The sequence below is a fragment of the Sturnus vulgaris genome, chromosome 3, assembly GCF_052056855.1.
Source record: "Sturnus vulgaris isolate bStuVul1 chromosome 3, bStuVul1.hap1, whole genome shotgun sequence".
Classification (NCBI taxonomy): domain Eukaryota; kingdom Metazoa; phylum Chordata; class Aves; order Passeriformes; family Sturnidae; genus Sturnus; species Sturnus vulgaris.
In genome coordinates, this window is record NC_142245.1 from 24,251,381 (window position 1) to 24,271,107 (window position 19,727).

Here is a 19,727-nt window from a genome sequence, read left to right on the forward strand (position 1 = left end):
GTCTGCTTCTAATTGGAACAGATGTGTTGTTCCCACACTTTCTATCCAAATTCACGAATTAAGAGCTAAAACTTCAAATCATTTTGCCCTAAGTTACTTAGGCAGTGTAAATTACACAATGGACTGTCATATATAGCTTATGAAGTTGAATGCTTATTTATTTATATTGTATGCACTTCTATGGATATAATGAAAAGAGAGATGTGTAAGTTACAACACTGGCTTGTAGCAAAGAGAAAAGTAAGAAAGGAGTTCATGTCTTCCCTTTCTTTCCCTTTTCCCATCACTGCTTTCATATTCAAACTGAAATTCTAGCAAGGTAGGAATGTGATGCACATTCCTGTGAAGCACACAGCTCTGCTGTGATGCATGGAACATCCCATGTGGCATAGATTGCCTTTGTTTAAGGGAATGAAATTGTGATCCTGACAATTTTCCTATATGGAAGCAAAAGTGGGCACTTCAAACAGTGATCATTTAAACTTTGGATATCTGACTCCTAAGAACACAACAGAGCATGCTCAAACTCTGATGTCAATAAATGGTATGAAGCATGGGGTTTTTATTGCAACTACAAATTTTCTGACTGAAAATCAGAGGAGCTGGTCACTAGAAAGGAAGATTACGTGAGACAAAACCTGAAGCAATGGTTGGAGTGTTGCTGTTGGCACTCACTAAGAAATGTGGCAGGAAGCAAAACTGGAGAAATGTGGTGTAAGTAGGAGAAAAGAAGCTGGGAAATAGTTTATCCAAAATTGATAAATTGATAACAATCCGGCACCCCTCAACATTAAACATTACACAAACACAAAATGGATTTGCAGTATTTCAGCATTCAGAAGCCATTTAGTATCAAAAGGAGATGGTGAATTTATATTTACATATATATGCACATACTTTTACATATATAAGTAAAAATAAACTTTACCTTTCTACAAACTTGTTATAAATGACCACAGTCACTGATCACAGAATACAGTCAAACTTCTCCACTTCACTGCAGTTCAGTCTACATGTACTGGAGTTATGAGCAAGAATAACTTGATGAAACAAGAGTTTATATAATTTCTTTATACAAGAACCTTTATTTAACAATGGACTGTCTCAGTAAATGAGGTTGATAGGAGCAATGAATTTCAGTACTAATGGAGCCAAGTACCTGGTGTGTTCATGACTTTACTTCAGTTTCTTCTACTTGAGGTAGTGTATCCCAAACAGGTTTCTGAATGTGTTCTGGTATTTTCTCTATCTTAGTCTAAGAGGAAAGAAAAACAACCATTTACTGTACCAGCCAGCTAACATCTAAATACTTTGCTTTACTTATTCTGGTTCGAGACATGACTCAGATTTAAAATGCCACCTAGTGGCACTTCCAAGCGAGACAGCCTCTTTACCATGTTAATACTTCGGAAAATTTTCCTATCAAACTACACCCATTTTCTCGACCGACTTTCTAAAGACTTCAGTAGTTACTGGTATTTGCATTAGGACTCATAAAAGTTAATAATGTGGGATGGAAACTGACCTTTTTCACTTCCATGGCAACCCCTTCAGGTAAGTTCCGTTGCACATACTCCAAGTAAACTGCAGCAGTACTGCCTGTTAGGTATTTTAACTAAAACAAAAATAATTTTTTTAATGAACTATAATTAATAATACTTCAAACAGAATTTAAAAAATTGCCCTAGTTTCTTTAGCCCTTGCTACTGGACCCAACATCTTACAGGAAGCCATCTTCCATAATATTCTGAACAGAAGCAGTTCAAATTTACTCAATCCTCATGCAAGTATAAAGTAGTTACTCAGAACTGCACATGCTGCCTGGGAGCACATGCATTGATTAAGCTGGAAGTGGTGGATCTCAACACTGCAGGTATCAGATGAAATTAATTACAGATTATGCAAGAATCACCAGCTTTTCTATACTCCCAAAGTTTAAACTTGTTATAAATCCTGCAACTCCAGAGTTCCACTGAAATACCGATTTTTTCGTTTCTCCCGGTTCCACTGAATTACTGATCTTTTAATTTTTCCTGGAAGGTAAAAATAGCGCTTATGGTCTGTGGGCAGCCACTTGTACTGCACTCATGTCAAGGGACTTAAAGTCCCATTTTGCTAAGCACTGTGCAAATATACAGTAAGACTCCCAGGAGCCACAAAATGCTGGCAGTAAACCTTTCTTCTAAGAAAGTCAACCACAGCTGCATTCTAAACCATACAGATGTCTGTGTCATCGGCCACAGAGCTGGTGGTTTGCCTATACTTCCTTTCTTCCGTTTCCTACATGCAGTTTTAGTTTGCCACATGATGCTGCGTAGGAGAAAAGTATGTCTGCTCAAAAACATCAAACCAATTCACAGAGAACAGAACCCTTAGTGACTGGCAATGCCCATGATTTAGCTGCATCTTCTTCCCTTTCTGAGAAAACTCTCCTCCCAATGATTTTTGGAAACCAAGAGCATAACATACATAAAGGTAACCCTCAATTCTACCTTATTTCTTTAGTAATTCTTTCATCTCTTAAGATAATTGTCAAAATAAACTTTTTGGTCCAAAAATGAAGTGGGCTGTGCATTCAGAATAACTCGTGCTGCATTTTATGTAACTAGGTCAGCTGTTTTCCAATATTCTCCTGCATTCTCCTCCCCAAAACATTTTCATTCGTGCATTAGCATGTAGTAATATATTTGAATTGTGCATCTAGAACAATTTTGTTTCCTTCTTTCTTACCTCTAAACTCAAGTAATGTGTTCTCATTTCATACTGAACTCTGTGCTTCTTGTAAATGTGTACAGATTTGAGAAGTGTAAATCGTTCTATCGTCTTTGGGGGTTTATCTCTGAGCAAAGAAGAAAAAGAAATTTTCGTGTTATATAAAGGATGATAATGCAAGTTTATCAGAAAAGTTATGCTGAAATCTCAGGTATTAACCAGCACTGGATCAGGGAAGCTACAGCACTGACAGCTGTACTGAAAGTACTGTCAGTATCCTTCATGTAGATAAAAAGCACTTCCACTATGGCAGCACTGAGTGCAGAACAGCTGCTGCACTGTCCTGCCATCAAAGAAGTGTTAGGTCTGTAATCTGAGAAAAAAAATATCAGATTATAGCCATTGCTTAAAAAAACCCCAACTTCTAAGCAGAGGACCTAAATTACAGTAGATGACAGAATAAGCATCTCACTCACTATCACTCTACAGATCAGTTACTTACACTTTTTCAACAGAGATGCCAAGTTCTTTAGCTGCAAGCACTGCAAAATATTCATAGCTGTCCAGCACAGCTTTGTCGTGGCCTTTAACCAAAATGGACAATCTCTTGTACAGTGTTTCTGGCTCATCTGAAATAGATACCTGCATTTTTGAAGAAAGGACAAGAGTTACCACACTATGTTCTCCTTAATTAATACATGCACTGCTATTTCCTTAGCCTGCATGCCCCATTTGTAAAAGAGCAAAAACACCCCACAACCTGTTGAGCTGCTTATTTTACTTTATCTAACAGAGCCTGACTGTATTACCTTGACTGACAGGTCTTACTCCACCAGGGAAGGCAAAGTGTGAAGGGATAGCTAACTCGTGAACATTTAGGTAAAATTTCTTCATCCAAAAAAAGGAATGCCAGATATAAGGAGGACAACACGAACAATGGCATGAACAAAATCGTTGAAGCAAGTCTGGAGCAATATCTGTATTTTATATAGCAGTGTGCAAATACCCGAGAGTTTGCTTGGGTATGGAAATTAAATGGAACGTTATGGACAGCAACCAAAATTCTCACTTTACTAAGCTCTAAGACTATTTTAAGCACACTAGTCTTTCCCAGGTGTATGTCTGTACAAGTGCAAGTTTATGACTTTCAGAAAGAGCTTCAATTTCTCATGGCCTGGGCTCACTGATCAACTGGAAGAGCCTTAATGAGTGCAGAAGTGCTGATTTTCCCAGGGGCTCATTCCTAGGCAGTGTAGCACACTAAATCCAACATGTACCAGCCACAGCAGGAAGGCTGGATCAGCACTGTAGATCTAATACTGCCTGGCAGGTGTTTCTGAAGCCCTTGTTAAAAGGCTGCTAAGCTGCCGTAGGCATTGAACTGAATATGGCCAAAAAGCTGGTATTTCATAGAGTTACAGCTTCATAGAAAAGGGAGAAAGTTACTGAGAGGTAACTGCGACCTACAGAAATCTTGTTGGGAAAAAAACTCAGAAACCAGAAGATCTCAAATACCAATAATCTAAATTATTTCTTTCTCCATGACAAATTTGCCATCACTAAGACAGACCTTCAAAAAACTGCAAGAAAATAACTGAAGTTTTTCTGGATGTCCTCTTTATTACTAAGATAATATACAAAATTCTGTGTTACAGAACACTCACCAAAGGATTAGTCTTAGGCTCCTGTGCATCACTATGGGATCCAGCCAGCCGTGCTCCCATCAAGTTGGAGCTCCTAGAAATACAGTCATGGGGAAAGCATAAAGGAAGTTGTTAAAGTTGGATTTCATTTTTTCAGGGACTATGGAGGAGCAGTGGAAGGAGGAGGGGCTGTTACACTTACGGAAGAAAATACTGCTTTTGCATAATTCTGCTTGCATAACTGACAGGAAAAGCTGATCCCTGTATAAAACAGATAGGTTATGTTGTGGGGTTTTTTCCCCCCAAACCAGAAAGCAGCTGCTTAATATAGGTTTATTAAAGAGTACTTTTTTTGCACACCAAAGCAGAGTACATTCCTAGGCACTGATTTGACAAACTAGGAAGTTTGCTCCATTGGAAAACATAGGAAAACAGGAGCATGGAAATGTATTTCAGTATACAACAGCACCTAAAAAAAGAAGCACATTAAGGGCACAGTAACTGTATGCACTTACTACTGAGGCACCTGAACAGCAATCACAAAGCATTTTTTGAAGAGAACATTTAAGTAGAAATACTTCTTATGAGTAAATGAGCTATATTTAAAAGATAACATGATTTTCTGTGTTAGAAAACGAATACAGTTGTTAATCATGTAAGATTGCTATCTTTCATACTAGAATAATTGTTCTCTTCTGAACATTATGTGGCTTCTGGCTTCCTTCCACTAATTCTTAATTTGGCAAATTATAGACTACTTGGGGGGGGAAGGAACTCTTGCTTAACAGAACCTCAGGGCTGCAGCAGAATGCTGAAGTCAAATTAGTTACTTATCTTGCCCCTTGATGCTCGTTTTTAACATGTGCTGGAGTCATAGCTTTAAGAGAGAAGACAAATAGCCCACCCAAGAGTTATACAGGTGACTGTCTAATCAAATGATCAGAAAACAGCCAGACTTCACACTATTTCAGGTAAACTTACTGTAGCTGATCATGGATGTGCATAACTGACTCTGTGATGCCACTAGGTCCCTAACCTTTTCCAGTATGCATCATACATTCATTATACATCAGAAGTGAGCAAAGCTGTTTTCTGAAGTAATTCTGCCTCAGTCGCAATTCATCCTACAAATGCTGCTTCCAATAAAGAAGATGACTGCAGGAAGAGGCAGGGGAGATTTCTGTTTACAAAGCTGACTATGGTACAAACGCCTCCCCTTAAGCAATCCTTTCAAATCCAGATCTTCACAGAGGCACTACTGTTACATTCTTCTTCAAGTACATAACAAAATAGGCAATTTTAGGAGGACTGAGTATTTGTCACTGTAGCTGATTATCATTCAGAAAGTTTCAAAGTTTATGTCGGGAACTACCTGAGCCTTAGTAGCTAAAAGTAGTGAAATACAGCTAGTAACTGTCTAACAACACCCAATAAAACAGAGGGACAAGAGCACATAATGACAGGACAAACAGAAGGTGTCCCTGCACATGGAAGGGGGTTGGAAACAGATGGTCATTAAGGCCATCCAATCCAGGCCTATGATTCTATGACAAAATTAGGTGGAGCTCAATTTGCACCTCAGTTCTCTCTCCCTGGAGTCAGAATGCTGCCTTCCTTCCACTCAGTGCCCATATGAAGCACAGTAACAATCACCTGACGCCACATCAGGACACAGACAGGCCCATGAGCGTGACAGACTATTCAGTGCAGGGCTTAAGGTGTTTGTGCAAATACATGACACAGAATCTGACCCCAGATGACAAATGTGAGGCTATTAACTGTAATCATAACTGAATTTTTAATCTGTTTTGGGGGATTTTTATGATGTGCGTATGCAGTCCATGCTATGTATCCTTTTCCTTATAACTGCTTGACCTGGTAATAAGGATTTATTATCTGCATGCAAAGATACATGCACTCATAGTGTATTGTGCTATGTGGTTTTACATACAGAAATTTCATGCAATTTCATGCAATAAAAATGAATAAAACAAAACCTGATGAAGCAGTAGAGTCCTATCCCACACACTAAGGCCTGCAGCCTTTCCAATATTTTATGATTGTACGTATTATTCCTATCACATGCCATCTCCCTTTGTTACTAATTAAGCAAATATGCATCAAGTGAAAAGTTTTTGTAACATTAAATTAAAGGTGCTCCATGCACATTTTGAGCAAATGATACACTGAGTATCTCAGCTGGTATATATGGCATTCAGTGGACAAGAATTCATAAACAGCTTCACTGTCTGATTTAATGATGTGCTCTTGCTAATGGCCATCACAGAAGGTGGAAATGACACCCAAAGACTGCAACATAACAGAACCAAGACTTTGCACAAAACGTAATTATCTGTCTCTTAGTGCAAAATAGCCTTAATTTTGTTTGGCTGAGAGCCTCTGAAGTGTCGAGGGGAGACAGACGCCTGAAAAGCAAGTCCAGAACACTCCGCATACACAGAAGAGAGCTTAAGGCTTCAGAAAATCCAATTATCTCAATTTGAGAGAAAGCAATCACTGCTTTTAAGTCCAAACTAACAAACATCATCAGTGCAAAATGCTTTCCTATTATTTTACGTTGCAACTTCCGAGCTTTGAAACTTTAAAGACTAGAATAACACATGGCCTCCAAATCCAAATCACCTCTTCACTTTCCCTTCCACCCGGACTAACTGCGGGAAGACCACAGAACTGGAAGAGTTCTGAGGACCCGCCAGGCGTGCAGAGACACAGCGGCACGCTGTACAGCCCCAGCCCTCCCGGAGCCCGAAGGACAGCATTTGCCGCCTCCCCTTCTCCCACTCCCCTCAGGAATGAAAACGCCGAGGAAAAGGATGAGGAAGAGGAGAAAGAGAACGGGGCTACGGCGTCCCCTGTCCCGCCACACAGCGCACCTGACAGAGCCGCCGCCACAGCCAGCCCGCCGCCATCTTGGCCCCGCCCCAGCCCGCCGTGCCTCGCCCGGAAGGAGAAGGGCGGCCGCAGCCCGCTCCTCCTTCCCCCGCCGGCAGCGGCGGCTCCGGCAGCGGCTCTGGCCGCGGGGCAGCGCTCGGGGCTGCGGGGGCGAGGCGAGCCCGCAGGCCGCCCGCCCAAGGAGCCGTACGAGCCCCCAGCTCAGCTCCCCCTCCCCGCCGCGTTCCCGCCTCCCCCGAGCGCTGCCTCACGGGCCCCTCACACGGAGCAGCGGCTCCCCCTCGGCCGCTCCCCGTCCTGTTCTCTGGGAATCCTTCCAAAAAAAACCAAACCAGTTCCACGAACCCTAGTTTTCAACCTTCTCCCCGCTCTTAAAAATATTTTTAAAAGGGATACAAGCCCGTTAGAGCAAAACCCATCCGACTGTATTTTACCGAAATAAAAAAATGCCTGGAAATGGCACATAAACCCCTTTCTTTTCACACACACAAATAACGGTTAATAACGACACAGCTGCTGATCGGCACCAAAGCTTTAAAGGGGGTGAGGAAATGTTAAACAAATAGTAATTTATGCCACTAAACCATCCTTAAATACACACAACCAGGTAGGCAGTGTAGAGATTAACCCGAAATTAAGCTATGTGCAAGTCAAATGCTAACAAAGGGAACCTGAAACCAGCATAGATCACAAGCTCTATCAAATGTGTATATTTTTTTTTATTTTGTTACTTCCTCTGCCACCTAAAATTACAATCCGCTTTTTACACTAAAACGCCTAAAATATTTACACAACCATCTTCTAATAAAATAACAGTTAAATATTGAAAATAAGATTTTTCTCATAAAATATGTTTTCTGTATGTACACGTTTTATCAAAGAGGACTAGATCCGATATCGAATAGTTTTCCATCACCAACCATCATCAAGAAAAAAGTTTTCTGAAACAAAACTATGTTCAACTCACGTACAAATAGGCAGAACAACACATTTAACATCAGCCAATGCAACACTGAATAATGACGAAGTCAATGTTTGAGGCCTAAATCTGTTTAGGAAATGTGCATTTTTTTTTTCCTTTATGAATAACTTCTTTGGTTATCGTTGTTCTATTGTATTATTGGCTGTACAATAAAACAGCACCCAATTAATGTTACTTAACCAGGAATATGTATGTGTATATATATATTTATAGATACTAAGTTCAGCACAGGTCCTGTCCAATTGTTACTAAAAAAGTGTCACTGTAGATTCTTTAATACAGAGCTGCTCTTCAGAATCAAGCCCCTAAGTTACTGCTGTATTTCACTCAGTTCTTCAAGCAGAACTCTGATTTCAATCATCATTTTGCTTAAACAGTTTTTAACCACCGGGAACCTGAAAACCTGTCCATTTTCCAGTGTAGAGCCATTCTCAAAAGATCCTTAAAAGTTCAAAATGATACAAGCTTGGGAGAGGAAGAGTAGACTCTGCTGGGCTGTTTCTAACAGAGGCTCCTGACAGCCAACACGTTTTTATGCTCACAAAAGCCTCCACTTTGCAAACCACGAAGACTTGCACTATCCATGAGATTTTTTGTCAGTGGGTCTCGCTGGTGGTACCCAGCCTGCTGAACCTGGGTTGTGTATGGCCCCTGTAAAAGTAAAATGTGACAGCGTGGACAGGAACTGCTGGGGAATGTGCTGAGTGGCAGGTTGGGAAAGAAAAGGCTGCTGCTGCCTGATCTCCTGAAGCTCAAGGGTACAATGACTGAGAACATCACCTCTTATGTGACAGGAGTGAAATTCCGCCTGCTGGTCAAACCCTACTGCAAAAGCCTCTGGAAAACCCCCCAACACAACCACGTACACAGGAACTTCACTAACTGGAAACTGAGAAGTTATTTCCATTCTCCTGAAGGGTTATTCTTTAGTATGAGAACATTTGACCTTAAGTAGAAACTTGAGGTCATTTGGCTTCACATATTTGGCTTTGACAGAGAAGGCACCTCTCTCTGTCAGTGGCTCCCACTGGTTCTGAACTTGTGTGGTCTGGTAACTCCTATAAAAGTGCCGTGATTTACCCTCATTTTGCATAGTTAAACAAGGATAAGAAGTAGAAGATAAGACCCACCATTCCTCAGGTTCTGGTGAAGATATCAGGAATATAGCAAAAATAACCCAATAAAATAAAACCCAACCCATTAAAAAAAACCCCAAACAAACCTAAAGCCTGGAAGATCTGAAATAAGTCTCACAAAATATTTTATAAAGTTAACAATACTCCTCTACTGTGCAAAATTCACAAGAAAATCAGTGCTGCTGCCTGTGAGAACTCTGCAACCAGCATTAAAGGTCCACTCAACCTAACTCCATTTCTTCCTTAATTGTTTTATTCTGTGACATACAATTCTTTCAGTATCCTGCTTAATCAGAGAACCAAATCTAAATTTATATAAACTCTGTCAGGTGTCCAGCATGTAGATCTGAACCTAAGGGAGGGGAAATGGTCATTAAACAGCAACATCAACTCACCTTTGCAGCATGTTTATAATAAATAAACAACAGCTGAATTTGATGTAATGAGGAGGACCGAAAATGGCACAGGAAGAGCACATTATACCTAGGTGCTGAAAGCATATCAGTCTCTTTTCCAATGGCAAGAATGGTTCCCTGTGTTTTCCTGGTGAGAGAGTAAGCATTGCTCAAGCACACACTCCCCTAAAACCACCGAAGTGGCTATTCCACAGTGTGATTTATTGTCACGGGACAATATTTCCAGTGCAATCTGATTACCAAGGCAGTGTTCCTGATTCAGTGCTCCCATCAGGGAATGTGAACCACAGAACAATCATTTTCCTTCTTCAATCCTTGAAATTAGGTCATTTTAAAAGCAACCTTGCTAAAATGGAAGGTCTAAAATGTCCTGTGTAACCAAGACAGAACTGAAAATGAACTGTGATATTACTAACTCTTTCACAGTTAAACCAGATTTCCCCCCCCCTCCCCATCTCGCTTAAAATGGCAGCACAAAGACAAATTATGTAATCATATCTTTAAGAGAGATGACATTTACTCTCTAGAAGATGCTGGAAATGATCCAACATAGGCAAAAAAAAAAAGTTTCATCAGAAGTGTGTGAAATTTATTCTTGTAATTGGGCTAAAATGAAACTTGGAAGAGTTAAAGACTAAAGATTCTACCAGGGCCATCTGGTAGGAACTGATAGCAGAACCATGAACTTCTGTAATTAGTGGCCTTGGAAGTTATCAGCAAAAAGAGCTCAGATAAAATAACCTTATAAGAATATTTGTACCAATTATTTATTTCTTTCCCCAAGACACAAATTAATAAAAAAAAAGGGAAAAAAGCGGATTTTTTTTCTAGACCTGGATAAAAGAATTATAATTTTCAACAGGTAGTTTACAATCAGTGGGAATAAACAAGCAGTCCAGGTTTCCTGATTGATCCATTCAGGGTATGCTCAGTAGCTGTCTATCAAACAACTTTATTTACAACTCAGCATCATCCTGCAGTAGATCTGGATCTTCATCATCCAGTAAGAGGTCAGCATCCATGACTTCATTCTCTTCCATGACATCACCCAGATCCGGAACAACATCGTCATCAATGTCACCAACATTTTCAACGTGTTTAACCAAACTCATGTGATCCAGGGGGATCAAACTATGCCCAGCTGGCCCAGTAGTTCTTGCAATAGTGGCTGCCATTTCTGCTGCCACAGCAGCTTTCTGAGCCTTCTGCCTTTGCTGTTCTTCTTGTTGTCTGTGAGTCTTCATATGAGCATTGCGGCTTTTGATTTTGAAAAAGACCCTAAATTTTAAAGGAAAAAAATCAGATTAAAATGCACTGCTTTTGATGAAATGAGCCAAAAAAGACTCAACAACTTATCAGTACATTTGCTTCCTTGTCCTGAAATAGAAGTCAGTGAAGTCTGCAATGCCATGGTGCGAATTTCAGGGACATATTACCAGATTTATACATCCTGATGGTATCAAAATGGCCTGGTCTGATTTTGCCAGAGGTAGTTTGTAGCTCCCACACCTGCTTCAGTATCTATGTACATTCTATTTTTCCCTCTTATCAGTTTCACAACCATCTTGCACAACAGGGAAAAAGTGAAGGATTACCACGCTAGGATGGACAAACTCAAGCACAGAAACACAGCAAAAGTCGCCCACGGTCACATCCAAGTCTGTGATGAAGCAGGAAGCTGGAATGTCAGATGTAGAAATTCTAAGTGGAAAACAGGAGTGAATACTGCAGGGGGCATCCATAATGTCATGCAAACCTATCTCTGACAGTTTTGGTAGGAAAACGCATCATCTAGGGGGAAAACTTCTTCCAAGACAATCAGAGCAAAATACTAAATTTGTTCACAGCACTGCAGATCTGCAATCTAAAAAGGCAAAGCGGACAGACAGTCACACTTACTTGCCACACTCCTTGCAAGGAAAAATTGTCGTCGGGTCGGTCTCGCCGCTCGTTGTGCTGTGGGCAGGTGAGCTCTTGATGGAGCAGTATCCGCTCTGCGTACCAGATTTCTGCTTCGTGCCGGGAATGGTGCAGCGTGTTTTCGTCACCTGGTTCGTACCTCCGTGAATGCGAGCGTGGCCATTCAGCGCTTGGCGGGAACTGAACACCTGGCAGGGAGCGGGTGGAGGGGAGGGGGGGGGGAAAAACAACACACACACACAAAAATAAACCCCAAGCAATCACAAGAAACGCTGGAACTGCAGAAAGTAGGATGCTGAATGCATATGACAACAGGACAAGTGTACACGTCTATTATGCAGCATCTACTTGCTCAAATGGTGCTTGCTCTCAGCAATATCCCACTATAGTTGAAGACAGTCACAATAAAACAAAGCAGTGAGCTATCCTATTATTAAAGTTGTGTAACCTAATTGGAGCTTCTGCCATATAGTATTTCTAACTGGTGCATCATCTCGGAATTCAGTTTTCTGTACAGATCAAACTGCTTATATTTTGTGGGGTGGGAATTAAAAGCAGTCAAAATTACAATTCACTAGTTTACACATACGACTACGACCACCACCCTCTCCCCCTTAAAGATATCAAACACACGTACAGCGCCACAGTTTGGCATTTCACAGATGAAGGAGGATGAAGACAGTGAAAGACCCTGAACAGCAGGCAGATCTATAGGTCCAACAAGAGAGATTGCTGGTGGGTCAGGTGACTTCTGCATTTCCCTTTCTTCCTTTCTGTCTTCTTCGATCTCCTCATCTTCCTCTAACACTTCCTCTTCTCCACTTGTCTAAAATAGACAGTGCATTTAAGGAACACTAGATATATGGTCAAAGATAGACAGCACTGGATAGTAGGGCATACACAGTTCTGGAACAGCATGTTGTTTAGTCAAGTGTGCTTCCCAGTATCAGTATTTCTTCCCATCCTGAATCAGCTTCTGGTCTTACTGGACTACCAGCCCTTAATGGATAAGCCATGGCACATAAAGCTTCTCTGCAGTGCTCAAGACAGCCTCCATATGCTATTATGGAGCTGTGGCTCCAAAGATCTACAGCTGCCAGGTGCAGTGCTGTCCTCCTGCCATCAGAAAGCCCATGTACGCTGTACTTTTTGCCAAGTTACTTTAACAAAACCCTAAAAGAGCCAACCAAAAAAACCCAACCCACAAACCAACACATCCCAAGTGGTTGATGTACTGGAATGTTAGAGCAGCCTTTAGGAGCACATATGGGCACAGGCATAATTTACACAGGTTTCCCTGGACTACAGTTGGATAATGCACTTTTATCTGGTTGCAGTCCAGCCACACAAATCTTGGTGTAGCTGAGGTCACAGAATGTTCATACAGAACATAATTTAGAGTTATGGAATAATTTCTATTGGAAGATACTTATGTCACCTAATTCAACCTCCTCCTCAAAACAGGACAAACAAAAATTATCAAGTGGTAAACTCTCTCATCTTCTTTTAGACTTACCAAGCATTCATCTCTTTTCTTCTCTAAACGCGTTCTGTGTTTCCGTCCCAAACGCAAGATTTTCTTCCAGGTATAGTAGTATTCCACACATTGTGCAACTGTCTTGGACTTAACCTGTAGTTAAGGAATTGCAAAAATAGTCCAGTCTTAATTTTTTGCTTTCATTCAATTTTAATATATTCCAAGAGGTAAGCTTTATTCCTCAAACATTCAATTGAAGAAAAAAACCAATCAAGGCAGTTTGACTACAACAGGAATATTCTTGTAGAATAATTATTTTTAAAAATTTGTTTGAGTCAAATTTGTGTTGACTTTTTCAACTTCAGTAGATTTCTCTGGGATTCTCTAAACTCCAGAGAGAAAATGTCTCAGATTGTACTCTTGTAGCTCAGTTGTATAGTACCACTGAGAAATCTCGGAATTAAGACTTGACTCACATAAACCCACATATTTTTCAACATTTGAGCTAACAAGTAGAATATTGTGCTCTGCGATTTAAAACTTATCTTTTCTGCTTTGTGGCAGAACATGAAATGTAAGCCCAAATGTGTTTCCTCTTTATTAACAGGTTACAACTCTTTCTGGCACCAGGCTCAATGCCAGTGATGCTGGTACCTTGTAACAAACTGCCAGAGAACACCAAGACAATAATGCAAAACCATACTTGTCCCACACATAAAATGCCATGATTTGAATTCCAGGTGTGAAAAGTTTCACATGTAACAACAAGAGGAACAACTTTTATTCATTTATAGCTGTTTTTTACTACTATCTAATGCACAGGTACACCTGATGAATATACCAATCCTGTTGGTGTTCTTGTAACCACTGCTGCCTCTACGCTGCAATCCGCTGGTCTGGCACTGGAGGGAAAATGAAGAGGACCAGAACAGAGCAAAAGGAAAGAAATCCCAACAACTACAGAGTAGAGATAACCTTACCATTTTCTGTACAAATATGAAATCTTTGCTGTAGGTGGACAATGCCTCTTTGAACAGTCTCCTTTCTTGATGTGTCCATTTGTCAGAGCCTTAAAAAGAAAACGAAATCATTACAAATGATAGAAACACACCACCGTTTTGTTGATGCCGTATCTGAAATGAGAACCTTGAAGAAGAAAAGTCTCAAGCATATGAGTGATTGCTGCTACCCAAATACAAGCATGGCTGTACTGACTCAGACCTGAAGTCCATCTAACCAGTATTTGGTCTCCAGCAGTGGTGACAGGCAGTTGCCTAGGAAACAGTAGGATCAGGGCAAGCAAATACTATGCCTCTCCCTAATTTTTCCTAACCTCTGACCATGTTGGGCACAGGGGATTTCCCGAGTCTGTTGCAATTTGCTTATTTAGTAACTACCCTTGGAAGTGCTGAGCCACTCTTCCTTTCAACCAATTAAACTTCTCGTACCCAAAACATCCTTTGCCAAGGAGTTTCACAGATCAGTGGACCCTCTGCATGAAGAGCCACCTCCCTTTCTTTGTTTCCCGGCTCCCAGTAGCTTCAATGGGTGACCCTTCATTCTTCAAGTAGAAGAGAAAGTGAACCCAACCTTGACCATCATCTCCACGCTATTCAGAATTGTGTGCTCTTTCCATCACTCCCAAACCTTTGATGATTACTGCTGTCTCCCTCTGAACCTTTTCCAGTACTAAAACATTCCCATAAAGAGGACCAGAAAGGCGCACAGAATTCCACATAAAATCCAGACTTTCACAGTGGCATCACCATGTTTTCTATCCTCTTAACACTTGACTATTTTTTTAGCTGTTGTAAAATACAGCTGATAATTTCTTAGAACTAGCATTAAAATCCCAAACTTTCATTCTAATTGAGAAGTACCACCACAGAGCTCATAATTTCCTATGTAAGGCTTGCATTGTTTATTCCCATGTATGCCACTTCACATTTGATGAAACAGAAGTTCCTATATCCTCTTGCTCTCCTTTTGTAAGATCCTTTTGCAGCTCTTCACTTGCATGGTTTGGGATAAGACATTTAAATCCCCTGTGTCAGAGGTCACAAGCAGGTAGAGACTGTAGCAATGTGCAATACGCACAAATTGTTTTTTATCATTTTATGGAAGCTCTATATAAAACTTCTGAATATTGTTATTCTGTGTTTGGTCCCCTGGCCTAACTGCCCATGAAAATGTGAAATCAACATTTAAATTGAACTGAATTTATGCTTTCTCAATATTAGGCAAACAGAAGGAACACAGGATTGCTCTGCTGCATCAAAGCAATGTTCTGTTTGTTAGGAGTGGGCAGCATTACATACATTAAAGGAAGAATATGCAAGAAATAATAAAGTGGATGCCTTTGAAATGACTTACACTATGGGAAGATTCTACTTCAGTCTTAGAATTTCTGAAACATCTAAAACTTTTATGAAAAGAAACCCCCAATACTCTTGTAAATGTTACTACTCTCCATACTTTCCTCTGCACTGATTTCAATTAACTTGGGTCTTGGCACCACATGGTATTAGACTCTATAAGTTACTTTTGTCTAAAAAAAATAGCAATGTTATTAACTGCAAATGCTTTGTTTTTCAGAATCTGCTCCCAGGCTTACAAGCTCAGAGCAGGTATCTCATCACTCCTTTAGATGCTGAAAACTACAAAACTTTCCTGCAACCTGTTTTCTGTAGGCCCTTCCAGTACTGGATAGAAGCATGCATTAGTTATTTCCACAGAGATTTACACTTAAAGCTCTCTTAAGCATCAGAGAAAGGCACTGGCTTCAAGCCACAGGTTTTACTTATTCTCTTATCACCCAGAGATGTTTCTGCTGACACACTGCTTTTCCATCTTTTCCCACCCTGAACCAGCATCATTTCCTTCTTACACAAGTTATCAGTCATTTGAATTTACCCTCCCTTTGTGCAGGGGTAAATGCACTCATTCAGTCCAGGAGGCTACTGTATTATGCTAGAACATAACTTTAAAAAGCATGACAACACCAGGAGAGATTTTCTTTTTTTCTAGTCATTCTGCTCTCTTGCCTCTACCTCACCCTCCAGAAAAGACAACACAATAAAAATAATAACAAAGAATCACTTCCATGAACTGATTTTGGTGTACACCTATGGAATATTTGGGCCTTGCATACTTTCCCCAATAGCTGTGGCATTAGCAGAGGCCCTTATAAGATTATGCGGGTTAATTGGAAGTAACCTAATTAATAGAATAAATCCTGTGTAGGAAAAGAAACAGAAGAAAAGCTGTTTTTAACTCTGGTTGCTGGGAAACCACTTTTGCTCTTGTTAGCTTGAGGGAGATATAGAGAACGTGCATAGAGAGAGATCTGCAATGCAGCAAAAAGAATTTGGGGCTTTAGAATACAGATCAAATTTTAAAGCTGATCTTTATGTTTAGGTATTTATTCTACATTTTATTTTACCTGCTGTAGTGTTTTTGCACTGATTAACTGACATGAAGTATCTTCTACTCATTTGTGTGCTTTGGGCCCAATTTCTGGGTTTCTGGGGGGGGGCTACATGTACACCCAGGGAGCCCCATGGAGAGGTAGCTGAAATCCACTATGTACAACATATGCTGTGTCTGACCCACAACCCTGTCACAGCACATACAAGAAGCTTCCAGACTGCCTAAAGTGCCCTATGTCAGAGACCATCTCTCCTGCTGTTCTCACTGCAGAACTTCAGATCTGAGAAACTCCACTGTTCAAAGGAGAACAATTCAAATGTTTGCAACAGTGCCTCTCTTGTATTAGGTATGTGCTCCCTCTCCCTTCCTAAAACACCATCCTGACAGACGGCAAAGTCTTAGGGCAGAGATTAGGGTGTTCTTCCAAGGAGCCAGCATGTTCAACTGTCTGGGTACACAACAGAAAATCCTCAAGTTTTACAAGTGGCTTCCTTCAGAAGCCAACAAGTTTCAAAGGTGAGCTATTTGCCTGTACCCTCATTGAAAGGCAATGCTAAGGATGAGTTTGGGTATCTGTTGCTTGTGGTACTCTAATGAGTTAATTCTCATGAGTAAGTGGCATGCTCTGTTTCCATGTATTCCACCTTTAAATATGGCAAGCCTGAGAGCCATGATTTCTAAGGATGGAGGAGAAAACATGAAGTTTTCCCAAACTGATACCACTTGAAGTCATATTAAAGCTATTCATGCACTAGATTGTGAAAAATTCTCATATGCCTCGAGTGGCTCATTATCAATCAGAAATAAACTGTTATTCAAGAGCGGCTGCACAGTGCTAGAGCAATGCTGTAAGTTGCAATCACATGTTGCATGCAAGAGCATTAGAAAGTAGTGCTTTGTCTTGTTATTTTATGGCACTTAAATCCAGACTTAAATAAGACTGAGATCTTATTTCATGCTGTGATAAGCACAACCAAACTTCCTGTCCTGCTTAAGAAATGGGGATTCAAAGGTGTCCACAGGTCTCAGTGCTAGATACCAAGGATTAGCATCATCTCATGTGAAAGATTAAACAAAACCGTCTCTTTTGTTGCTTTAGTAAAGACTGTTCCTCCTCTGCCACACAGACAGAAATTTCTTATCTGTTCTGCTAATTTGATTGTTTACTGATGAAGAGGCTGTGGGTATCTCCTCATCTTCCTGCTCTCATGTCCTTGAACTGTCTCACACATGTGATTTGATGTCATCTCTTCAGGCAAGAGACCCTGATCAAAGTTCCTGGCTGATGTCCTCCTTCTCCTCCCATTCCCATGTCCTCTTTCTCCTCCCATTCCCATGTCCACCCTTTGGACTGCAATAGAGCTGCTATCAAAGGCACCCAAGCACCTCCCTCAGACAAAACCTAACGTTCACGTTTATTCACTGTCATTATCAGCTACCATCAAACACGTTTCTGTTCTTGTTCTCAGGCCAAGAAGGAGTTGCTTTACAAAGACTTCTTGTTACTTGAAAATCTTTCCAGTGGGCTGCTGCAGCCAGGAAGTACACTGCTTGTACACTTACTTTGCACAGTGACTGTTAACTGAAATGAGTACATGACCTTGGACACTGTGATTGACTGACCACCAGAAGACTCTTGGCTTGTTTCCTACTGAGCCTGAACTGCAGATGAAGTTCTAAATGTCTTATAATAAAACCCCATTCTGTGTCTCAGCAGTTGTCAGCCACTACATTAAAGCATTAAGCAATAGCATGTGGGGCTGCAGAGGAGAGACATTTGCCATCTCTGCTCAAGTGACACAACTGAAGTCCAGTGGTTTAACACCACATTTGTATTTCACTTCTGTTTCACACCACAATGCAGTTCTTGCTATGTTTTATGAAACAAGTCATCAACCCAGACTTTTCTGGCTAGATCCCCACACAGAGGCTCTGTAAGCAGCGCTAAGATCCTAGTGAGAATTACAGCCCTGCCTCTTTGGAAGGATGCTCATGATCATCATATTCATTTATTGTGCACCATCACCTCGGAGGAAGCAGGCAGGATGGCAGATTGTTTATGTACCAGAAAATTGAGACATTAGTGATATTAAATTATAAATTACAAATAGCAGCAGTTTTAAAAGGAGATTAAATTGTCAAATTTCAGTTTAAAAGAGAAAAAGCATCACCCGAGGCAGTTTTAAATCCGTAGACTCCTACACAGCAACATGGATGCAAAGCTTCTGTACATTGTCAGTCATGTATAAAACTGCTAAACTTGCAACAAACGGCTCTGGGAGTACCCTTGGCACTGTCCACATCATCTCTACTAAATGCTGCCATCCCTGCAGCAGACCACAGAGAGTACAACGTGATCCCATGCTCCAGCCTGGGATGCCAGGCTTGGACTGTGTAACAGATAGAAAGATCACAAGGAAACCTACCGGCATAGTGGTAATTTGACAAAGGATGGCACTTCAATCTCACTGGCTTTCTCAACAGCAGCTTTTCAAGAGCAACCTAAATGAAAAAGCAGGGAAAAACAGAATTAGGAAAAGCAATCAGCTGTGGCATAAAACTGCATTTAGAAGACTATTCAGTATGAAGATACGAGTTAATTTTCTCCCTTTCTTCTGTCATATAAAATCACATCAAATTACTCCGAGGCCCATTAACACTGTACCACACAGAAGAGCACCTAATGTGCACCTGTCCTGCCTTAATGAGCACAAATGTGACTATTACTTAGCAACTTCCAGCTCCCTCCCTCCCTTCTGCTTGCCACAAACAAATACATTTATAGTATTTGACTTGATAATGTTAATTAATATTAATATTTATAGCATAAAATATTTTGGAATATCTTTGTAGGTCAACATCTCTCAGGAATGACTGCAAGTATAACTAATCGTCCTTCAGATCAGGAAATCAGAGGATTTATGGATCCCTAAAATTTTTCCCCTGAAAATGCAGACTCTCTGTAAAGCAAATTCCACATCCTGACATTCTCAGACCCCTCAGATACAGCTAACAGAGCCTAAAGAAACTGGGACACAAGCTAAAATCCACTGTATTAGCCAATCCAGTGAGACTCATTCCAGCCCCATGTTTTGTTGC

The 19,727-nt window shown here is 40.6% G+C and overlaps 2 protein-coding genes across 8 annotated transcripts in view; both read right to left on the bottom strand.

Moving 5' to 3' along the window:
- Window positions 1-534: 534 nt before the first annotated feature.
- Window positions 535-7,308, bottom strand: MRPS10 (mitochondrial ribosomal protein S10). Of its 2 annotated transcripts, XM_014887422.2 has the most exons (7): window positions 7,250-7,308; window positions 4,558-4,616; window positions 4,377-4,449; window positions 3,215-3,354; window positions 2,731-2,839; window positions 1,526-1,615; window positions 535-1,255 (listed from the first exon to the last, which is right to left on the bottom strand). In XM_014887422.2, exons 1-7 carry the CDS (start codon window positions 7,283-7,285, stop codon window positions 1,169-1,171), a joined length of 594 nt encoding a protein of 197 aa, XP_014742908.1. In that variant the 5' UTR covers window positions 7,286-7,308; the 3' UTR covers window positions 535-1,168. The 2 variants fall into 2 exon arrangements, with proteins under 2 accessions (XP_014742908.1, XP_088017338.1); XM_088161212.1 differs by lacking the exon at window positions 4,558-4,616 and having other exon boundaries at window positions 7,250-7,298.
- A 3,245-nt stretch (window positions 7,309-10,553) lies between these two features.
- Window positions 10,554-19,727, bottom strand: part of TRERF1 (transcriptional regulating factor 1) — a 98,069-nt gene continuing 88,895 nt past the window's right edge. For all 6 annotated transcript variants that reach the window (XM_088161213.1, XM_088161215.1, XM_014887399.2 and 3 more), the window contains 6 exons: window positions 19,055-19,130; window positions 14,180-14,268; window positions 13,239-13,352; window positions 12,360-12,548; window positions 11,702-11,910; window positions 10,554-11,080 (listed from right to left, as the gene is read on the bottom strand). In XM_088161213.1, the coding sequence (XP_088017339.1) occupies window positions 10,759-11,080; window positions 11,702-11,910; window positions 12,360-12,548; window positions 13,239-13,352; window positions 14,180-14,268; window positions 19,055-19,130 (999 nt within the window). In that variant the 3' untranslated portion in view covers window positions 10,554-10,758. The remainder of the gene's footprint in view (window positions 11,081-11,701; window positions 11,911-12,359; window positions 12,549-13,238; window positions 13,353-14,179; window positions 14,269-19,054; window positions 19,131-19,727) is intronic.

Excerpts from the sequence above, each read along its gene's own strand:
- MRPS10 (XM_014887422.2), bottom strand. The coding sequence starts at position 7,285 with ATGGCGGCGGGCTGGCTGTGGCGGCGGCTCTGTCAG. Across the intron at positions 2,840-3,214 it reads GGCATCTCTGTTGAAAAAGT|AGATAAACCCCCAAAGACGA; the intron begins GTAAGTAACTGA and ends TTCTTTGCTCAG. Across the intron at positions 1,616-2,730 it reads CACATTACTTGAGTTTAGAG|TTAAAATACCTAACAGGCAG; the intron begins GTAAGAAAGAAG and ends TTTTTGTTTTAG.